General features: G+C 35.1%; 1 protein-coding gene across 3 annotated transcripts in view; it reads left to right on the forward strand.

Annotated features, from left to right (window-relative positions):
- GRIA2 (glutamate ionotropic receptor AMPA type subunit 2) overlaps positions 1 to 3534 on the forward strand; it is an 88952-nt gene extending 85418 nt beyond the window's left edge. For 2 of the 3 annotated variants that reach the window (XM_053940100.1, XM_053940101.1), the window contains exons 15-16: positions 1 to 59; positions 494 to 3534. The exon at positions 1 to 59 is cut by the window's left edge and continues 190 nt beyond it. In XM_053940100.1, the coding sequence (XP_053796075.1) occupies positions 1 to 56 (56 nt within the window). In that variant the 3' untranslated portion in view covers positions 57 to 59; positions 494 to 3534. The remainder of the gene's footprint in view (positions 60 to 493) is intronic. The other variant, XM_053940104.1, reaches the window with a different exon arrangement.
- The last annotated feature ends 11562 nt before the right edge of the window (positions 3535 to 15096 follow it).

A 15096-nucleotide genomic window follows, 5' to 3' on the forward strand; every position in this document is an offset into this window, starting at 1 on the left:
TTGCAACTTACAAGGAAGGTTACAACGTATATGGAATCGAAAGTGTTAAAATTTAGGGGGTAGGAATGAGGTTCTAATACAAACTTCTAAATGCACGCTGTAGCTTCATTGTTGTGTCCTTGAGCTGTTGAATGAGGAAGTTGGCCAAGGGACCATAGTGTATGTATTGCTGTTCTTTATGTTGCTGGTCAGTAACTAACGGAATGACCTGTTACTGACTGAACGTGGGTTGTCCTGGCGTAGATGTGCGTGACAATTGTAGTGTGGCTTTTGCTTAAATGTCTGTTTTCATTTGCTAAAGGCTGTTTAAGGAAACTGTAAAAAGATCTGATTCTCCTCTCACTTACTCTAGAGTAAGTCAAAAGTAACTTCATTGAAGCCAATGAAGTTACACTGGTGCCAGCCAAACGTAAGCAAGAAGAGAATCAGGCCCTCTGTCTCAAACACTGAATTTCTGTAATGTATCATTTTATTTTTCTTTCTCTTTCCTAAGATGACCTTGAATGATGCCATGAGGAGCAAGGCAAGGCTGTCAATTACAGGAAGTACTGGAGAAAATGGACGTGTTATGACTCCAGAATTTCCAAAAGCAGTGCATGCAGTACCTTACGTGAGTCCTGGCATGGGAATGAATGTCAGTGTGACTGATCTCTCGTGATTGATAAGAACCTTTTGAGTGCCTTACACAATGGTTTCCTTGTGCGTTTATTGTCAAAGTGGTGAGAGGCATCCAGTATCTTGAAGACTTTTCTTTCAGCCAAGAAAAAATTCTTGTATTTGTGGAGTTCATCTTGGATTGTAATGAATGCTTGGTTCAAAACACAACACCATTTTCTACACAAGTTCAAGATGAAGCTTGACTGACATGCACAGCTAACATGGAAGTACTGTAATCTAACTGAAGTCGTTGTACAGGCAACACACCAGTTTCTGCAGCCACTGTTGTTAGTCCCTTGGTTCATATTGACTTAAGCACACTTGACATCAATTGCATCAAGATGTGACATGTTTTATAAGAAAAAAAAAAGTATAAAATGAAAAAAATATTTTTAGGTATTTTCACAAACAAAAACTGGCTTTTAAATAAATTTGCTTCCATAATGGTTGGATATGACAAAAGAAAAAAATAAGAAAAAAAAGAAAAAAATCTAGACTACGGGGAAGTGGAATATGAAAATAAGGCTTAAGGCATCAGTTCCGTATTTTTCAAAGCCAAATATGTAATGTTGAGAAGAGAAGAAATAATGATTGAAAGGTTCAAATCTTGTAATTTAATATTGTTATTAAAACTTTGCTGTATATCCTATTCTTTAACATTTGGTGTTAATATAAAATTTACTTGGCAATGCTTGACATTTGAAATAAACTTTTTTCTATGGTTTTATTTGCAAGTGTTCCATTAATTTTACTAGCTACAGTTGGGTTATAAAGACTCTGAAATCTAAAAGGACACTGTCAAGGTTGGGTCAATGTTTCAGTTTTTGGCAGTGTCGCCACTTCCCGCTCACTCAAATCTGTTCAATAGTATTTTCTGCAGATGAGCCCAAGCTGTGATGCTCAGATACGCTCGCTGAACTCTGAAGATCAAGGTTGTTCTGGGTTGGAGCAGTACTTGATACTGGCACATGAGGATGGGTGCTGTTTTAGAGCTCCTCTTAACTCTGACATGCAGAGACTTAATGATCCAAAGATTTGGTTGAAACCTATCTCTACTTTTGTACAGTTGAGTTCATAAGTATGTGTACAGAGCGAGAAGAGTATTGATAAAAGCTGATAAATGGCAAGCAGTAAAACAGTGTGAAGTATTTTTTTTTAAGAATGAAAGAAAAAGAGAGTTTTCAAATTGTTTCTTTAAGGAAGCCGTTTTCAAACTGTTAAAAGGTAATTCTAAGCAGTCGCTAGTGAAGCTTTTATGAAAAGAAAAACCCAAAACCTTGGCAATGTCTTTTTGAATTAAGATTGATAACTCGATTTAGATGCGAGTCTGTACTGATGAAAACTTTCCTGAATCTTAATCATTATGAGTATTCTTTGCTAGCTGAAGTTACCATACTTTTTAATTGTGTGTATTTAAAAACAATAACTACTTAAAAAGCAAAAAGGAATCCTAGGAGGGGTGCAATAATATTAATTTAAATGCTAATGCAAATCAAAGTAACATCGTGTTTCTCTAGCTTTCCCTGTAGATACAATTCTGTACATTTGGTTGAAAAGCTTACATTTTTCTGCATTGTGGATACATTGCCTCATGCAGTATCGGTAAATCTCTTTTATTTTGGAATTAAATAAAAATTTAAATATGACTTGCAGTTTTAGTTGGAATCCGTTTCTTAGACTCAAGTATAATGTTTGCTGAGCATTGGAGAAGGCAGAGCATTTATCAGAAACTTAAAGTCCCTTCTTGTGGTACAAACTCTGAGCCTGTTTGTGCAAGCATGTGAACACAGTGTATACTCTCAGTGTGATCAGCAAAAGAGGTGTATACAGTGTTTTCAATGTCTGTCTTACCAATACTTCCCCCCAATTAAACTAAATAATTTCTTGGCACATCTGTAATTCATAGGTGTTCTGTGCATTACTCCTCATCAGGAATGTTGGGGAATGCATTCGGATTTTTAATGTTCAATGCTAGAATGACCAAACTAAAATAATATTCATATGGTAATTATTTTTTTTAAAGTAGAAATGCATTACTGTATACAGTGGAAAGCTATTTATTGTACCTCTGGGCTCATTCCTCTAAAAATCATAGCATTAAAAAAAGTCTTTGTCAAGCCTGAACTGATGTATATAACTGAAATAATGTAAAGTTATATTTTCATGTTTTTATACTTAACAACATGATGGGAATACATAATGTATGAGTATTTCAAGTCAGATAATATTGATTGGATAATACACATCTCAGTTAAAAAAACAGTAATAGTAGTTTAATATCCATGTTAAGAGTACATCAGTATATTGCTATATAAAGTATGTCTGTGTGCATTTAAGTGAAAAGTAGTCAAGAGTGATGAAAGCTGTCCAAGGGTTTTTTATTCCTTTTTTTATGAAAACTGTTATGGAGCAACCAAAATGTTTATGAACTCAAACTTGTGTAAATTTCAAACTGTCCTTTTACTGTAGCTTTTTGTTTACAGTACAGTATCTTCTTTTCTGCTTTGTTAAATGAGTAACAGTACAAAGCTGGACATACACTTTCTAAGACATTAACGTTCTTGTTTTTTCATGTATACTTATATGACAGAAAATGCTTCTGATTTTATTTTTCAATCTAACACATGGCTTTCCTGGAGTGTTGTATAAACTTCAATCATACATAAAAAATCTTCTTAAAAAAGGTAAAAGACCTTTAATGTCTGCTTAGTATTATTGAAATCTGGTTTCTTATTTATTTTAAATGTATTTTTCTAAGATTTTACATAGGGCAAACATGTTTGTCCCCCAGACATGAAATTTCCTTGAAGAGTTTATGAAGTTTCTTCTTTTCTTGTATTAAGTTTCAATTAAGAGTATAAATCTTCTCCCACATCATCTTGTCACTGCAGTTTTCATTATTGTTAAATGAAGCAATGAAACCTTTTTTCCAACAATATAATTGTATCTCTGGACTGTAACATTCCTGATCATAGTTACAATGGCAGTGTGATAGGTTCATAAAGCTAGGGGGTTAAGTATCTATTCAGAAACACTACCTAAAAAATTTTGAGTTTAAAACAGTACATTTTTAATTGAACAGATTGTTGATGTGTCCAAAGCAGAGAAAAACCTGAGAAATGGCAAATACTTCAGGTGTCACTGGAAGAGATGTAGTACAGCAGAGAGTTTACTGTAATGGCAAACAGAGTGAAGAGATTCACCATGTGAAAGGTTCAACATTTTCATGTAAACATGTGTTTCACCTGTAAACAGAGTGTGTTTCTGCAGTGTCAACCTCCTCTTTGGCTGATTGATGTAGACAATATCTTTACATGATAAATAATTGTATATTAAAATTCAAATAGATAGTTTCATCTATCCTTTGGTGCAGTTAATTGTAAGAATACAGCAGTCACCAGCAAAATAGAATCAGCAGCATCTGTTGCGCATGATATTCCTGGAGGCTACTCAGATCTGTTTTCACAGCATCAAAGCTTATTACTTATTAAATATTTTCATTTAAGCTATCAAGGGATCACAAAAATTTGCTGTGATAGATCCATCAGGTCTAAATTATCTTTGAAATTTATATTAAGCACTTAGAATGAAATTAAGCAAGTGACTTAGCTGTGGACTTAATTTGGAACATTTTGCCTTGCATCAGTTTCTGTAGGTAGTAGAGAATACTATACACCTGTGTGAGACAGAACAGAGAATTGAATAAAATAATTTTTTTGTTTTTTGTAAACAAGTGGCAAAAAATGGAACAAAGTAAGATGAAATACAAATTCATGTGTCATGAGGCCAGTCCTTATTGTTCAGGCATGTTACATGATTTCTTTCTTTCTTTCTTTCTTTCTTTCTTTCTTTCTTTCTTTCTTTCTTTTCTTTCTTTCTTTCTTTCTTTCTTTTTTTCTTTCTTTCTTTCTTTCTTTCTTTCTTTCTTTCTTTCTTTCTTTCTTTCTTTCTTTCTTTCTTTCTTTCTTTCTTTCTTTCTTTCTTTCTTTCTTTCTTTCTTTTCTTTCTTTCTTTCTTTCTTTCTTTCTTTCTTTCTTTCTTTCTTTCTTTCTTTCTTTCTTTCTTTCTTTCTTTCTTCTTTCTCTCTTTCTTTCTCTCTCTTTCTCTCTTTCTCTCTCTCTTTCTCTCTCTTTCTCTTTCTCTCTTTCTCTCTTTCTCTCTCTCTCTCTATCTCTCTATCTCTCTATCTCTCTATCTCTCTATCTCTCTATCTCTCTATCTCTCTCTCTCCTCTTGCCCGACTACATGCAGTTAGTCTAATTCATATTTTTTTAGCTTGGTAGGCTGATAGGAAATGTAATTACTGTATATAATACTTGCTATAATTGATTTGGTAGTCATTAAAAATATTTACTATAGGTCATGTCATAAGTCTCTGTATTACAGCAGCAGTGATGCTAAAGATCGAAAAGCGTATCTAAGCTAAACCCTTTATCCAACTGGCATCCGCACAACTTGTTCTTCTGTCAGTCTCCTTTATACATCTCTTACTGCTAATGAAAATTTAGTTACCTCTGTAAACAGGTCAGTGCTTTACTTACCTCAATGATGAGAAAATTCTTTATACATAGAAGAAAAGCACTTAATTTCATGAAGTTGTCCAGTGAATGATGTTGTAGCATTTGCCCAAAGTTCTTCCTCCCTTTACACTTGCAACTCCCACTCAACAAGAAAGGACCATTACTACATGCTGGACATAGAGAAAAAGTTTACATGTAATTTGTCATCATTTTTAACAAATGCTAACTTTTTAAGGCTGACTCATCTGTGTTAAATAAAGCATTTAATCCTACTAGTCTTCCAACTGCAGAATGACATTTAAAATACATGTTTGTGTTTTATTTATTTGCTTTAAATATCCCAAACCTGATTTTTAAAATGTTTCTAATTATAGAGTAGAAAAGGGCTGCTAAACTAGTGCCTAGACCAGCCCATTGGAATTTTCTTCAACTAGTTCCTATCTGGAGGAGTTGGAACCATATATAAAGGGGTTCCAGTGGATCCCATGAGCTGTGCAGGACCATGCTGATTCCTTTGCCTCTTTCCATGTGCAGGTGGAAAAAGCTGAAATACGACTTGGAGAGGTAGTTTTATGACATTCTTCTGTCCCCACTCAATCCTTTAATGTGAAGGTCTCTTCAAAAGAGACACTGGTGAGGATTTATACCTGTTTTCTAAGGATAGAAATAACATTTTTTTTTTTCTAAAAACTCACTGTTTGTGCAGTTTTGAAAAGATAATGTCATGTTTCAGTTTATGGTAAGCAGCTTAAAATTGGGGAATAAAATCACCTTCAGAGCCTTTACTGTTAGTAATCATAGAATCATAGAAGACTCTGGGTTGGAAGGACATGAAAGATCACCTTAAAATTCCAACCCCCCCTGCTGAGGGCAGGGACACCTTCCCCTAGGCCAGGTTTCAAGCTTCTTAGAAGGAGACAGCCCAGAGTACTTCTGGCATGTTGATGCTTTACTGAAGCATCAAGAGCATCTTGTTAAAAATGTACTGGAGTGGAGGCTATTATATAACTTTTAACCTAATTTTCATGTTATATTGTTACTGCCTACCCTTCAGCATCATATTCTGTGAGTTTAGAGAAAAATGTAATTAGAGAGGTCAAGCTATAGTTCTTTAGTATGCTTTACAAATAACATAGTATTTCTCCATAGTTGGTTTCCTTATGAATTTCAGTACGAAAGGCAAACACATTTTAGGTTACCTCATACTCATAAATAGCAGAATAGCAACTGAAATATTTTTTTCTGGTTTTTAGTGAGAAGATTTTTTTATATAGTCGCAATGACTAAAGACACAATAATACAGAAAACGTGATTTCTACTTAGGTGTTTGCCTTTGTGTTTCTTGCTGTTGTTTTTAATAATGTCACAAGATTGTTAGATGAATATTTTCATAAATTTGGAACTAAGTGTCTTGGCAACTTATTCAAGTTACCTGTAGGTGGGATCCTTAATTCAGCTTCAGCTACTTTGTGTGAATAGAAAGGCAGAGATGCTAATATATGAAAATGAAGATGGTGGGTGTTCCAGTGTATATGTATGTATACATATCCCTACACAATGCAATAGTAAAACTAGTGCTGATTTTGATAAGGCCATAGTCAAGAGCGATGATAACCACAGCAATAATTCACATTAGGGCCAGTAGCAACAGCAAGGTTCATAAGCAAGTGCCTTACCACCTCTTGTTTGAATAAATATGGAATTTTGCATTTCTGTAGAACAATATGAGTCCCCATGGGACTCAGTCAACTGCGAATCCTATAACTTCAAAATCTGGAGTAACTCCTGTAATCCATCTCACTGGTGGGGTTAAGTTCTATGGAACTTCTGTGAGATAAACAGGCTCTTCCACAATACCTTTGGCCTACACAGAAAGGCTATTGCATGTGTCATTGCCTCTCACTTCAGCAGCAAGCCTGATGGGTTTGTGTATACGCATGTATATGCTTAGTTTCTCAAATTGCAGTCTTTGCTATTTAAAAATCCAAATGGTTGATCCCAGAGACTCAGGTTTTGTTAAATCTAACATTACATGGACAAACAAAACGGTGCTCTTTGCAGCTATTACTTGACTTTCTGAACTAAAACCTCTTGACCTCTAAACTAAAACTAAGACCTAATGCCTCAAAAACAAAATGCTGGGCATTGACAGGGCTGGATACTACGCTACCTACTTTGAAAATTGTGCAATAAAATATTCTCTGTGGTGCTGTGGCAGAATTTTGTCCACCTTTTATATTGTTTTGTTGAGTTTTTTTTTCTTTTTACTTGCATAGACAAATGAGTAGTATAAGCTGTAGGAAATAATTCGCATGGTGTAGGCTTGACAGACAATTTATAGGCAATTTCTATTGATTGGTTTTATTTGTGGCATTACCACTTTTTTAAAATCTGCATCTTCTGAATATATTAGAAAAGGGTGATAAACTGTTTTTATAAAGCCATTATTCTCATTGAAAACAGGATTCTGCTTGACAAGTTTTCTTTATCCTGATGAGTATACTTGCCTAAGGTGCTTGTTTACTTCAGGAAACTTAAAAATATATACATTTTTTTTAATCATCATAGATCCAAAATTATACTGGGACATGTTCATCACTTCTGCTGAGTCCACCTTCTAAGCTGCTTTTTATAGGAGATCTTTGTCCTTTTATGCTTGTAATTTACTTTTTGATCTTTTGTCATTGGAGAGATTTTAGCACATTGAGGAAAAAAAAGTAACATTGCATACCCTGGTTGCTGATGTTAGATGCTGCCTAAGTCCTTCAAAGTGATTCAGCTGATAAGTATGTCCCGTGACTCACACCTCTTAAAGAACCTTTCTCAAACAGCAGGGACAGCGACTGCTCTGAGGAGACCAAAGTAATTAATATGCTTCCGTCAGACCCTGCCTTGCTGGAGTCCAGGGAATCTGAGGTGACCAGACCAAGCCTGAACCTCCCACCTGTCTGTGTGCACTCACACAGTGATGTCCCCAGGCATCACCACACTTGGCAGTCATGCTTACAAAACAGAATTGTTAGCATGGTCATGATGCAAAAACTATTTCTCTGCTCTCAACATGATGCCAGAGTGGGGAGGAGAGAGCTCTCCCCCTCCTTCCCCTGTCTGAAAAGCTTTTTTCCTTCCCTGAACTACAGCCATCCATATTTAGCAAATTCAGAATGTAACTTTAGAAAAAAATTGCTTTATTATAAAATAATCATGTTCTTTTTAGCATAGAGGAAACTCAGCATTTACACTCAAGAGAAATAAGCACAGCCATCTTGTCTGGTTGAACAATTTCATGGAGCTTTTTCTCACAGGGGGAAAATTCATTGCTTTATGAATTATGGCATCATATACTGTCATAAAACGTGAGCTTCCCAATAGAGAGGATCATGAGATTTTTTTCCTTTTTTTAGTAAGATGCTAGCTAATATTATATTATGTTGACAACCTTTCTTATGCATGTTGTAATATGCTGTGAAAATATGGGTCTGCCAAGTGGTTTTTCTGTGGTGTCATACTGTATGTGTATATAAATATATATATATGCACACATACAAATCATGTAATTAAAGGGGTATTTTTACTTTTTTAAAGGCTATCCTTTCATCACTTACACAAATCTAAGTTAGGAGCAATACAAATTATTGGAGTGTGAAGCAAAATTGCTCAATGTGACAAAATCACCTGATCTACACTACATTCTTTTTTTCTCTCTTTTAAAAATATGTGCAGAAAAAAACTCCAGTGTCTTCCTAGAAGGAATAGGGAATAAAAGGGTTGGTAAGAGAATGCAAACCAAGCCTCCATGGGCTGGATGGAGGATGAGATGGAATTTTGAAGCCATGACTTAAAACTACAATGCTGAATTAGAACTTTAGTTCTAATTTAAGTTAGAAAATTAGAAGAGGTTCAGTAGATTTTTGTGGCGTAGTTGAATCAGGAATGTGTCATAATAAGTGCAGACACTGGATATAGCCTTTAGCATTTAAAACTTAGACCTACCCAGCTTCCAGGTATTCTCTATCTTAGGCTACTTTGTGAAATTTTTACAGGCAGACCTACTGCTTAGCTAAATCTAGATCCCATTCTGGCTACTGGCATAAATTCAGTTTTTGGGATATCAAATCTCTTTACAAATGAGATGTCTGTTTTTATTTTCAACTGCCTTGCCTTAGGTTTTAGTGGCAATATTTCAACAGCTAATTATCTTTACTTTTCCTGTTGACAATACTATCAGGGTTTGGGGTTTTTTAAAGCTTTTAACTAAAACCGGTTTAAAAAGGGTTGGGAAGTGTTCCCTTCCCTTATACTGAAGGGAAATGTGAATTATCAGTCAAGCCAGTATTTTTTTTTAAGACATTGGCTATTTTATACTGAAAATACATATAAGATTTCATGCAATAGCAGAGTAGGAAAATAAAAGGAATTGTTGCTAGAGATTTTTGTTTGGTCTAGTTTTTCTTGTTTTCCTTTCACTACAGCTTTTGTAAAAAAAAAAAAAAAAAAAAAAAAAGAAAATTCGTTTTCTCTATAACTTCCCTCTGCTATTACATGCTCTGATGACATTAGGTAGATAGATGGTAGTACTGCCCAATGTAATAATTGATGTCTTCTCTCTGACTTCATTTCATTGTGGACGTGATTGTTCACTTGTTTTGTACAGTTTTGGTTTTGGTGCAGCTACAGATAGAGAGGTCAGCAGATTAAAAAAAAGTAAATATGTACATACTTTTCTTAAAAGAGTAGTGCAGAGTGGCAGAGCAGTCCTGAAGACACTGCAGAAAGATGTTTGAGAAAAAAAAGTTATTTTTTAAAAAACTGACTTGGCTCTGAGCATCCCTTAATGAGGGAGAAAAATAAGTGGCTTCTGTGTCCTGCGACTGCATCCCATGAGTAGAAAATCCTGTTCTAAAGGTCAAGAGTATACAGAGGTATTTTTGCAGAATCACCTCTAAGAGACTGAATTCTATTTAAAGATGTCAGGATTGCTATTGAGAATGTAATGAAATGCAGAAAGGATTTTTTTTTTTAAGTAACTGTCATGAATTTTTTCCTTTCAGTTGCATCTTCCAACCCAGCACTGTCAGGGTTTTTTGTTTGGATCAGTAAAAAATGCACATGAGTTAAAGCACTGTGTCCTCCTCCTGCAGAATTCCATCACCATTACATACCATTTGTGATTTCTAGTATGAACATATCATCTACAGTAGATGGCCTCATCAAAGGCTTAACCTTAAAGAGCTGAACTCATGTTTTATGTCAGATTCTGAAGAATTAATCATATACATAAGTCCTATCTTTGAAGTGCCTGCAAAACAATTGATTTTCATAACAGACTATGCGAAAGACTATGACACTTCTCATCACAAAGAAGTGTCACCAAATCATGTAGAGTCCTTTCCCTGCCTGGTCATTGGAAATAGTATACTGTTACTACCTTATTTTAATGTGACTTTTCATCCATTATTGTCTTTCTGTCTGAAACATCCTCCATACTATTTTTCTCCCTCTTAGGAACAAAATGGTGATGAATAGGATACCCCAGGTATATTTCTGAAACCCTCTGCATATACTGTCATTTTTATTTATAGGTGCTTGGCTGTTACTTATCCTAATTCCTCTGAGATCTTTATGACTGATTATATTTAAATCTTCCAGATTTTGTATATATGTCTTTTTGTTGGAAACCTGTTTTATAACCTTCTTGCATTTCCTCAGTTGTCATTAACTACTGATTTAATGATGCTATTCAGGTACAACATTTAATTTATATAAAACCTCGGGGCATATACAGTGTTTTACAAATAATTTAATGTTTATGGTACTCTAAAGTGAAGATTTAAGCATGCAAGTTAGGATGCTGAGGATAAGAGCTGAAAAATTAAGAAACTTATAGGAAAAATAAAGTGTGAGACGTGGCAGGCCAGTTGATGTGAACATGTATTCCGCTTTGTGTTTAATACTAAGGCATTAATATTTTATTCTAATTTGTCTTAATGAAAAGTGGAGTAAGGTATAGAAAAACATACACATATTGAGACTTCCATCTGGAGATCCTTATTCCAACTAAATGAGTTTTAACTCTAATTGTGATAACTGAGGAAAATAAAACTTTTTCCTCCGAGCATCTTATGCTACGGATTTTATTTAGCATAGCATTGCTGCTGCTTGAAATATTTCATTTATTTCTTTTTGGAAGCTTATCCTTCAGAGACACATGCAGCTGTGAACATAAAATGCTTATTTTGCAAGTGCCCAGAGCTTGCTGAATCATTCTGTCTTTGACAAATAAGTATTTTTTTAAGTTTCTACTCTGAACTTGAGGAGGTAGTACAGTCTGATAGCGTTTGAGCTCTGAAATGAATCTATGATACCTAGATGCATGAAAATTAACTCTTAAATTAGTTTCTTGCCACGACTTAGCTTAGAAGCTTCTATGTTGTCTGCAATATGGATTGCCCTTTGTGTTGTTTTACATGTTAGTGATTGTTATAAATGCTAGTAGGAACCACAAAATTTAAACTTTCTGTGTTAAAAAACTTTCCAGCTCCATTTGTCTGTGTGCTCATGTTCAATCAGCCATGTGATGTGTCTTATTTCAGATACATTCAATTGTAGTCAGGCCTGTAATTCCCATGCTTATTTGGAGACTTTATTGAATAAATTATGTAGCATTCACTAAACATGGAGTTAATCTTTCTGTTGTTCCTTCAAGTTGATTCAGACTTGAAACCTGCTTTAATTATGGTATTCTTTAGAGGAGTTGTTGGTAGAAGTTATGGATAATGTACTGCCATTCCTCTTGGATGGTAGCCATTTAGCTGTCTATCTAACCTAAATGTCACTTTGGGAAAAATAAGTTAAGCTGACATAAGCAAAAAGGTGTTGTACAAACTCAAAAACTTGTGTATTCTACTGCTTCATAATCTGCATCACATTCACTTCAAAACTACTTCTAACCTGATCTCTAATAAAATAATCATCATTGTATTAGGAAGAATAATTTCTATCTATGGGTTACAGTATGTAGAGCTGCAGAAAATGCCTGCATTCACAATTTGGATGGAAATGTACTTTTGCACAAGTAAGCCATATGTAATAGTGCAGGGTTGGATGACTGTCACTTTTTATATAAAGGATCTCAATGAACACAAGTCCTTTTTGAAACAGAAAATGTCCTGGCACAGAATTAAAGATATTTCCTGTTTCCAGACACCAGATTTAAAGGCAGAGTGATTCACATATGAAATAATAGATTATAAAACCAGTACAAAGACTAGGGCTGGGCCATTACTTTTCCCAAGATGTAAACACTCTTATGTAGGAGTGATAACAGTAAACCATTGGAAATTGTAGCTTTTCCTGCACCCTCCTTTATATCCATTTTTCCATTTCGCTCTTTTCTAGGAAAAAATAAAAATAGAAAAGACAATCATCCATTTTCTTATGCTGGAAGAAAATAATAAAAAACACCACCAACTCACTTCAGACACCAGACAGGGCCTATAAAAGCAGATCAGCTTGGTGAAAGCATTCTGCGTAGTTTTTACAATGAATAGTCTTATTTTTTTGATTGTTTGATGTGCCTAGTATTAAACAGGGAAAATATCTTATAGGCCGTTTATCAGATTTTTACTCCACATGCCTTTGTCAATTAAGATTTGTCTGGTGATTTCCAAGTCCCATAAAAAGATTTTCACAAAGGAAAAAGTTAAACTGGCTTAAAGATGTTTGAGATACCCTACTTACAGGACTATCTATGCCACTAATGACTGGCAGCATAGCAGTCTTCTGGGACATCTGCTGAGTTTATTTTTCAGAGTCACTGTGAAATGAGACAGGAGGAGACAGAAGAAAAAGGCTTCAAATGCACAAAGGCTAAACTATGTCTAGGATACAAAAGTGCTATCCTAGCAAAAAAAAAACCAAAACAAAACAAAAACAAAACAACAAAACAAAACAAACAAAAAACAAAACAAAACAAAAAACAAAAACAAAAAAAAAAAAAAAAAAAAAAAAAAAGAGACCAGATTAGCATTAAAACACCTTAAACCCATGGGGCATTTCCAGGATCATTGGGTCACCATTAGATGATGATTGCTGTGCAAAGATTTCTGTAATGAAAGCTCTGAGAATACTAGCTTGTAGAAAGTGACCTTGTACTGGATGATTATGAGTTGATTCAGTATAAATTTAGAGTAAGAACAAACAAAAGTAGCCTTATAGTTAAGGGTCTCTCTTTCAAACTGTGACACAGCAAGGCTGCCTCTATACTCATACATAGCCAGCAGTGCCTGGCGTGTTCCCAAGCACCAGACTCATCATCTATCCCATTAAGCTGCTACAGCCATCCCTGGTGTGCTGTTGGCTGATGCTAACCAAGGATGTTCCCAGGCAGTTCCCAGGGACAGTTTAGGGATGTCCCAGTGATGATTCCCAGCATCTGGCATTTTGTGAGTTGTCACAACATTTTGGTGTCTAGGAAAGCTCGACGTCATAAGCAGGGAATATTGCATGCTTATTAGCTTGAGTACACAGGAATATTTGGGGACATTTTGTTACAGTGTGGATGTCACCTGTGGGAACTAATTAGAGTTGTAGGAGTGAAGTCTTGGATTTGGAGAACATCACAAGATTTCTTTGGGTAAAATAGTTATGTCTGGCAGAGATTTTTATTAAAAGTCTTTGCTTCAATCCCCACTGCTGGAATACTCACACTAGGAAAGACATCTGAAATTAGTGAAAAGATTACCAGAAATACATGAAATAATGAGACTGCTTATCTGAAGAAGTTTCAAGAGAGGTCAGAAAGACTCAGAACATATGAACAGTTTAAGAAAAATAAACCTGCAGTAGATTTTCCAAAAGATATTAAAGACCGATTTTTTTTTCATGTATAAATATATAAATGCCAAACATGAAGATGTGGGATTGTTCATTAATGTCAGTTTAGTTGTAACTCATGAAGTCAATGTATATTTTAGTTCTCCTTTGACAAGAAGTCAGGTGAATAAATTGCAGATGGTTTCCTCCCTAAAGAAAAGGAGCTGTTTGGTAAGCAGGAATTTGGATAAAGGACAAGGCATAACCTAAGGAAATTTTACACTGCAAGAGTAAGCCCAGAAATGCATTTTTCCGTGATCAGTATTAGGGTCAGTTCTATTCTTATAGACAAATAATGATCCTGACACAAGCAGTGGAAAATGCCTGGTGAAATTAACTTGAAGATTTGAGGTTAAGATAAAAATGAGACAGTGTAAGAACTGGATGTGCTTGTGGATTGGGAATAAGTCTGAACAGCATAAAAGGAAAGGCACTTGGAAAAAATGTTTAGGTCAGCAGCAGATCAAAGCCATTGTTTTTATTCCAACCCTGTCCTATAATGAATGCTCTGCAAAGCCTGAAAATTGCATCTACAGTGGGTTTTGCTGGGGTGCTGCTGTGGCCTCCAGCAATTTGTGGATCAGGGACTCCCTCAGACATGGATGATCTTTGCATTTCATATCCTTTCCAGCAATTTATCTAATCACTTTGAACTCATCTCAACTTTGGCAGCCATAATATCCTGTGGCAGGAATTGTCATGGCTCAACTCAAAACTGTGTTAAGAATCACCTTTTATTTTTTTCTTTTGCCTTAAGCCTGTTATCTCTTAATTTCCTTTGCTGTCTCTTCATTCTTATACTATGAAACGTAGTTAGAAGTTGCTCATTAATTCCTTTTTCTGAACTGGGAGGCTCATAATCTATCATGTGGGAGAAAACTTTAAAAAACCCCAAGCTTCTTTCATGCAACAAAATGAAAGTTTATGTCCTGTGTGACTGTGCTTAATAAATGCAAATGGAAGAAGAGCTTCTTCCCAAGGAGAAAAACTACCTATAAAATAAAAGCTGGCAGCAGAACAAATTGAGAAAATTGGCAAGGCATAA

This window comes from Vidua chalybeata, chromosome 4 (genome assembly GCF_026979565.1).
Source record: "Vidua chalybeata isolate OUT-0048 chromosome 4, bVidCha1 merged haplotype, whole genome shotgun sequence".
Taxonomy (NCBI): Eukaryota; Metazoa; Chordata; class Aves; order Passeriformes; family Viduidae; genus Vidua; species Vidua chalybeata.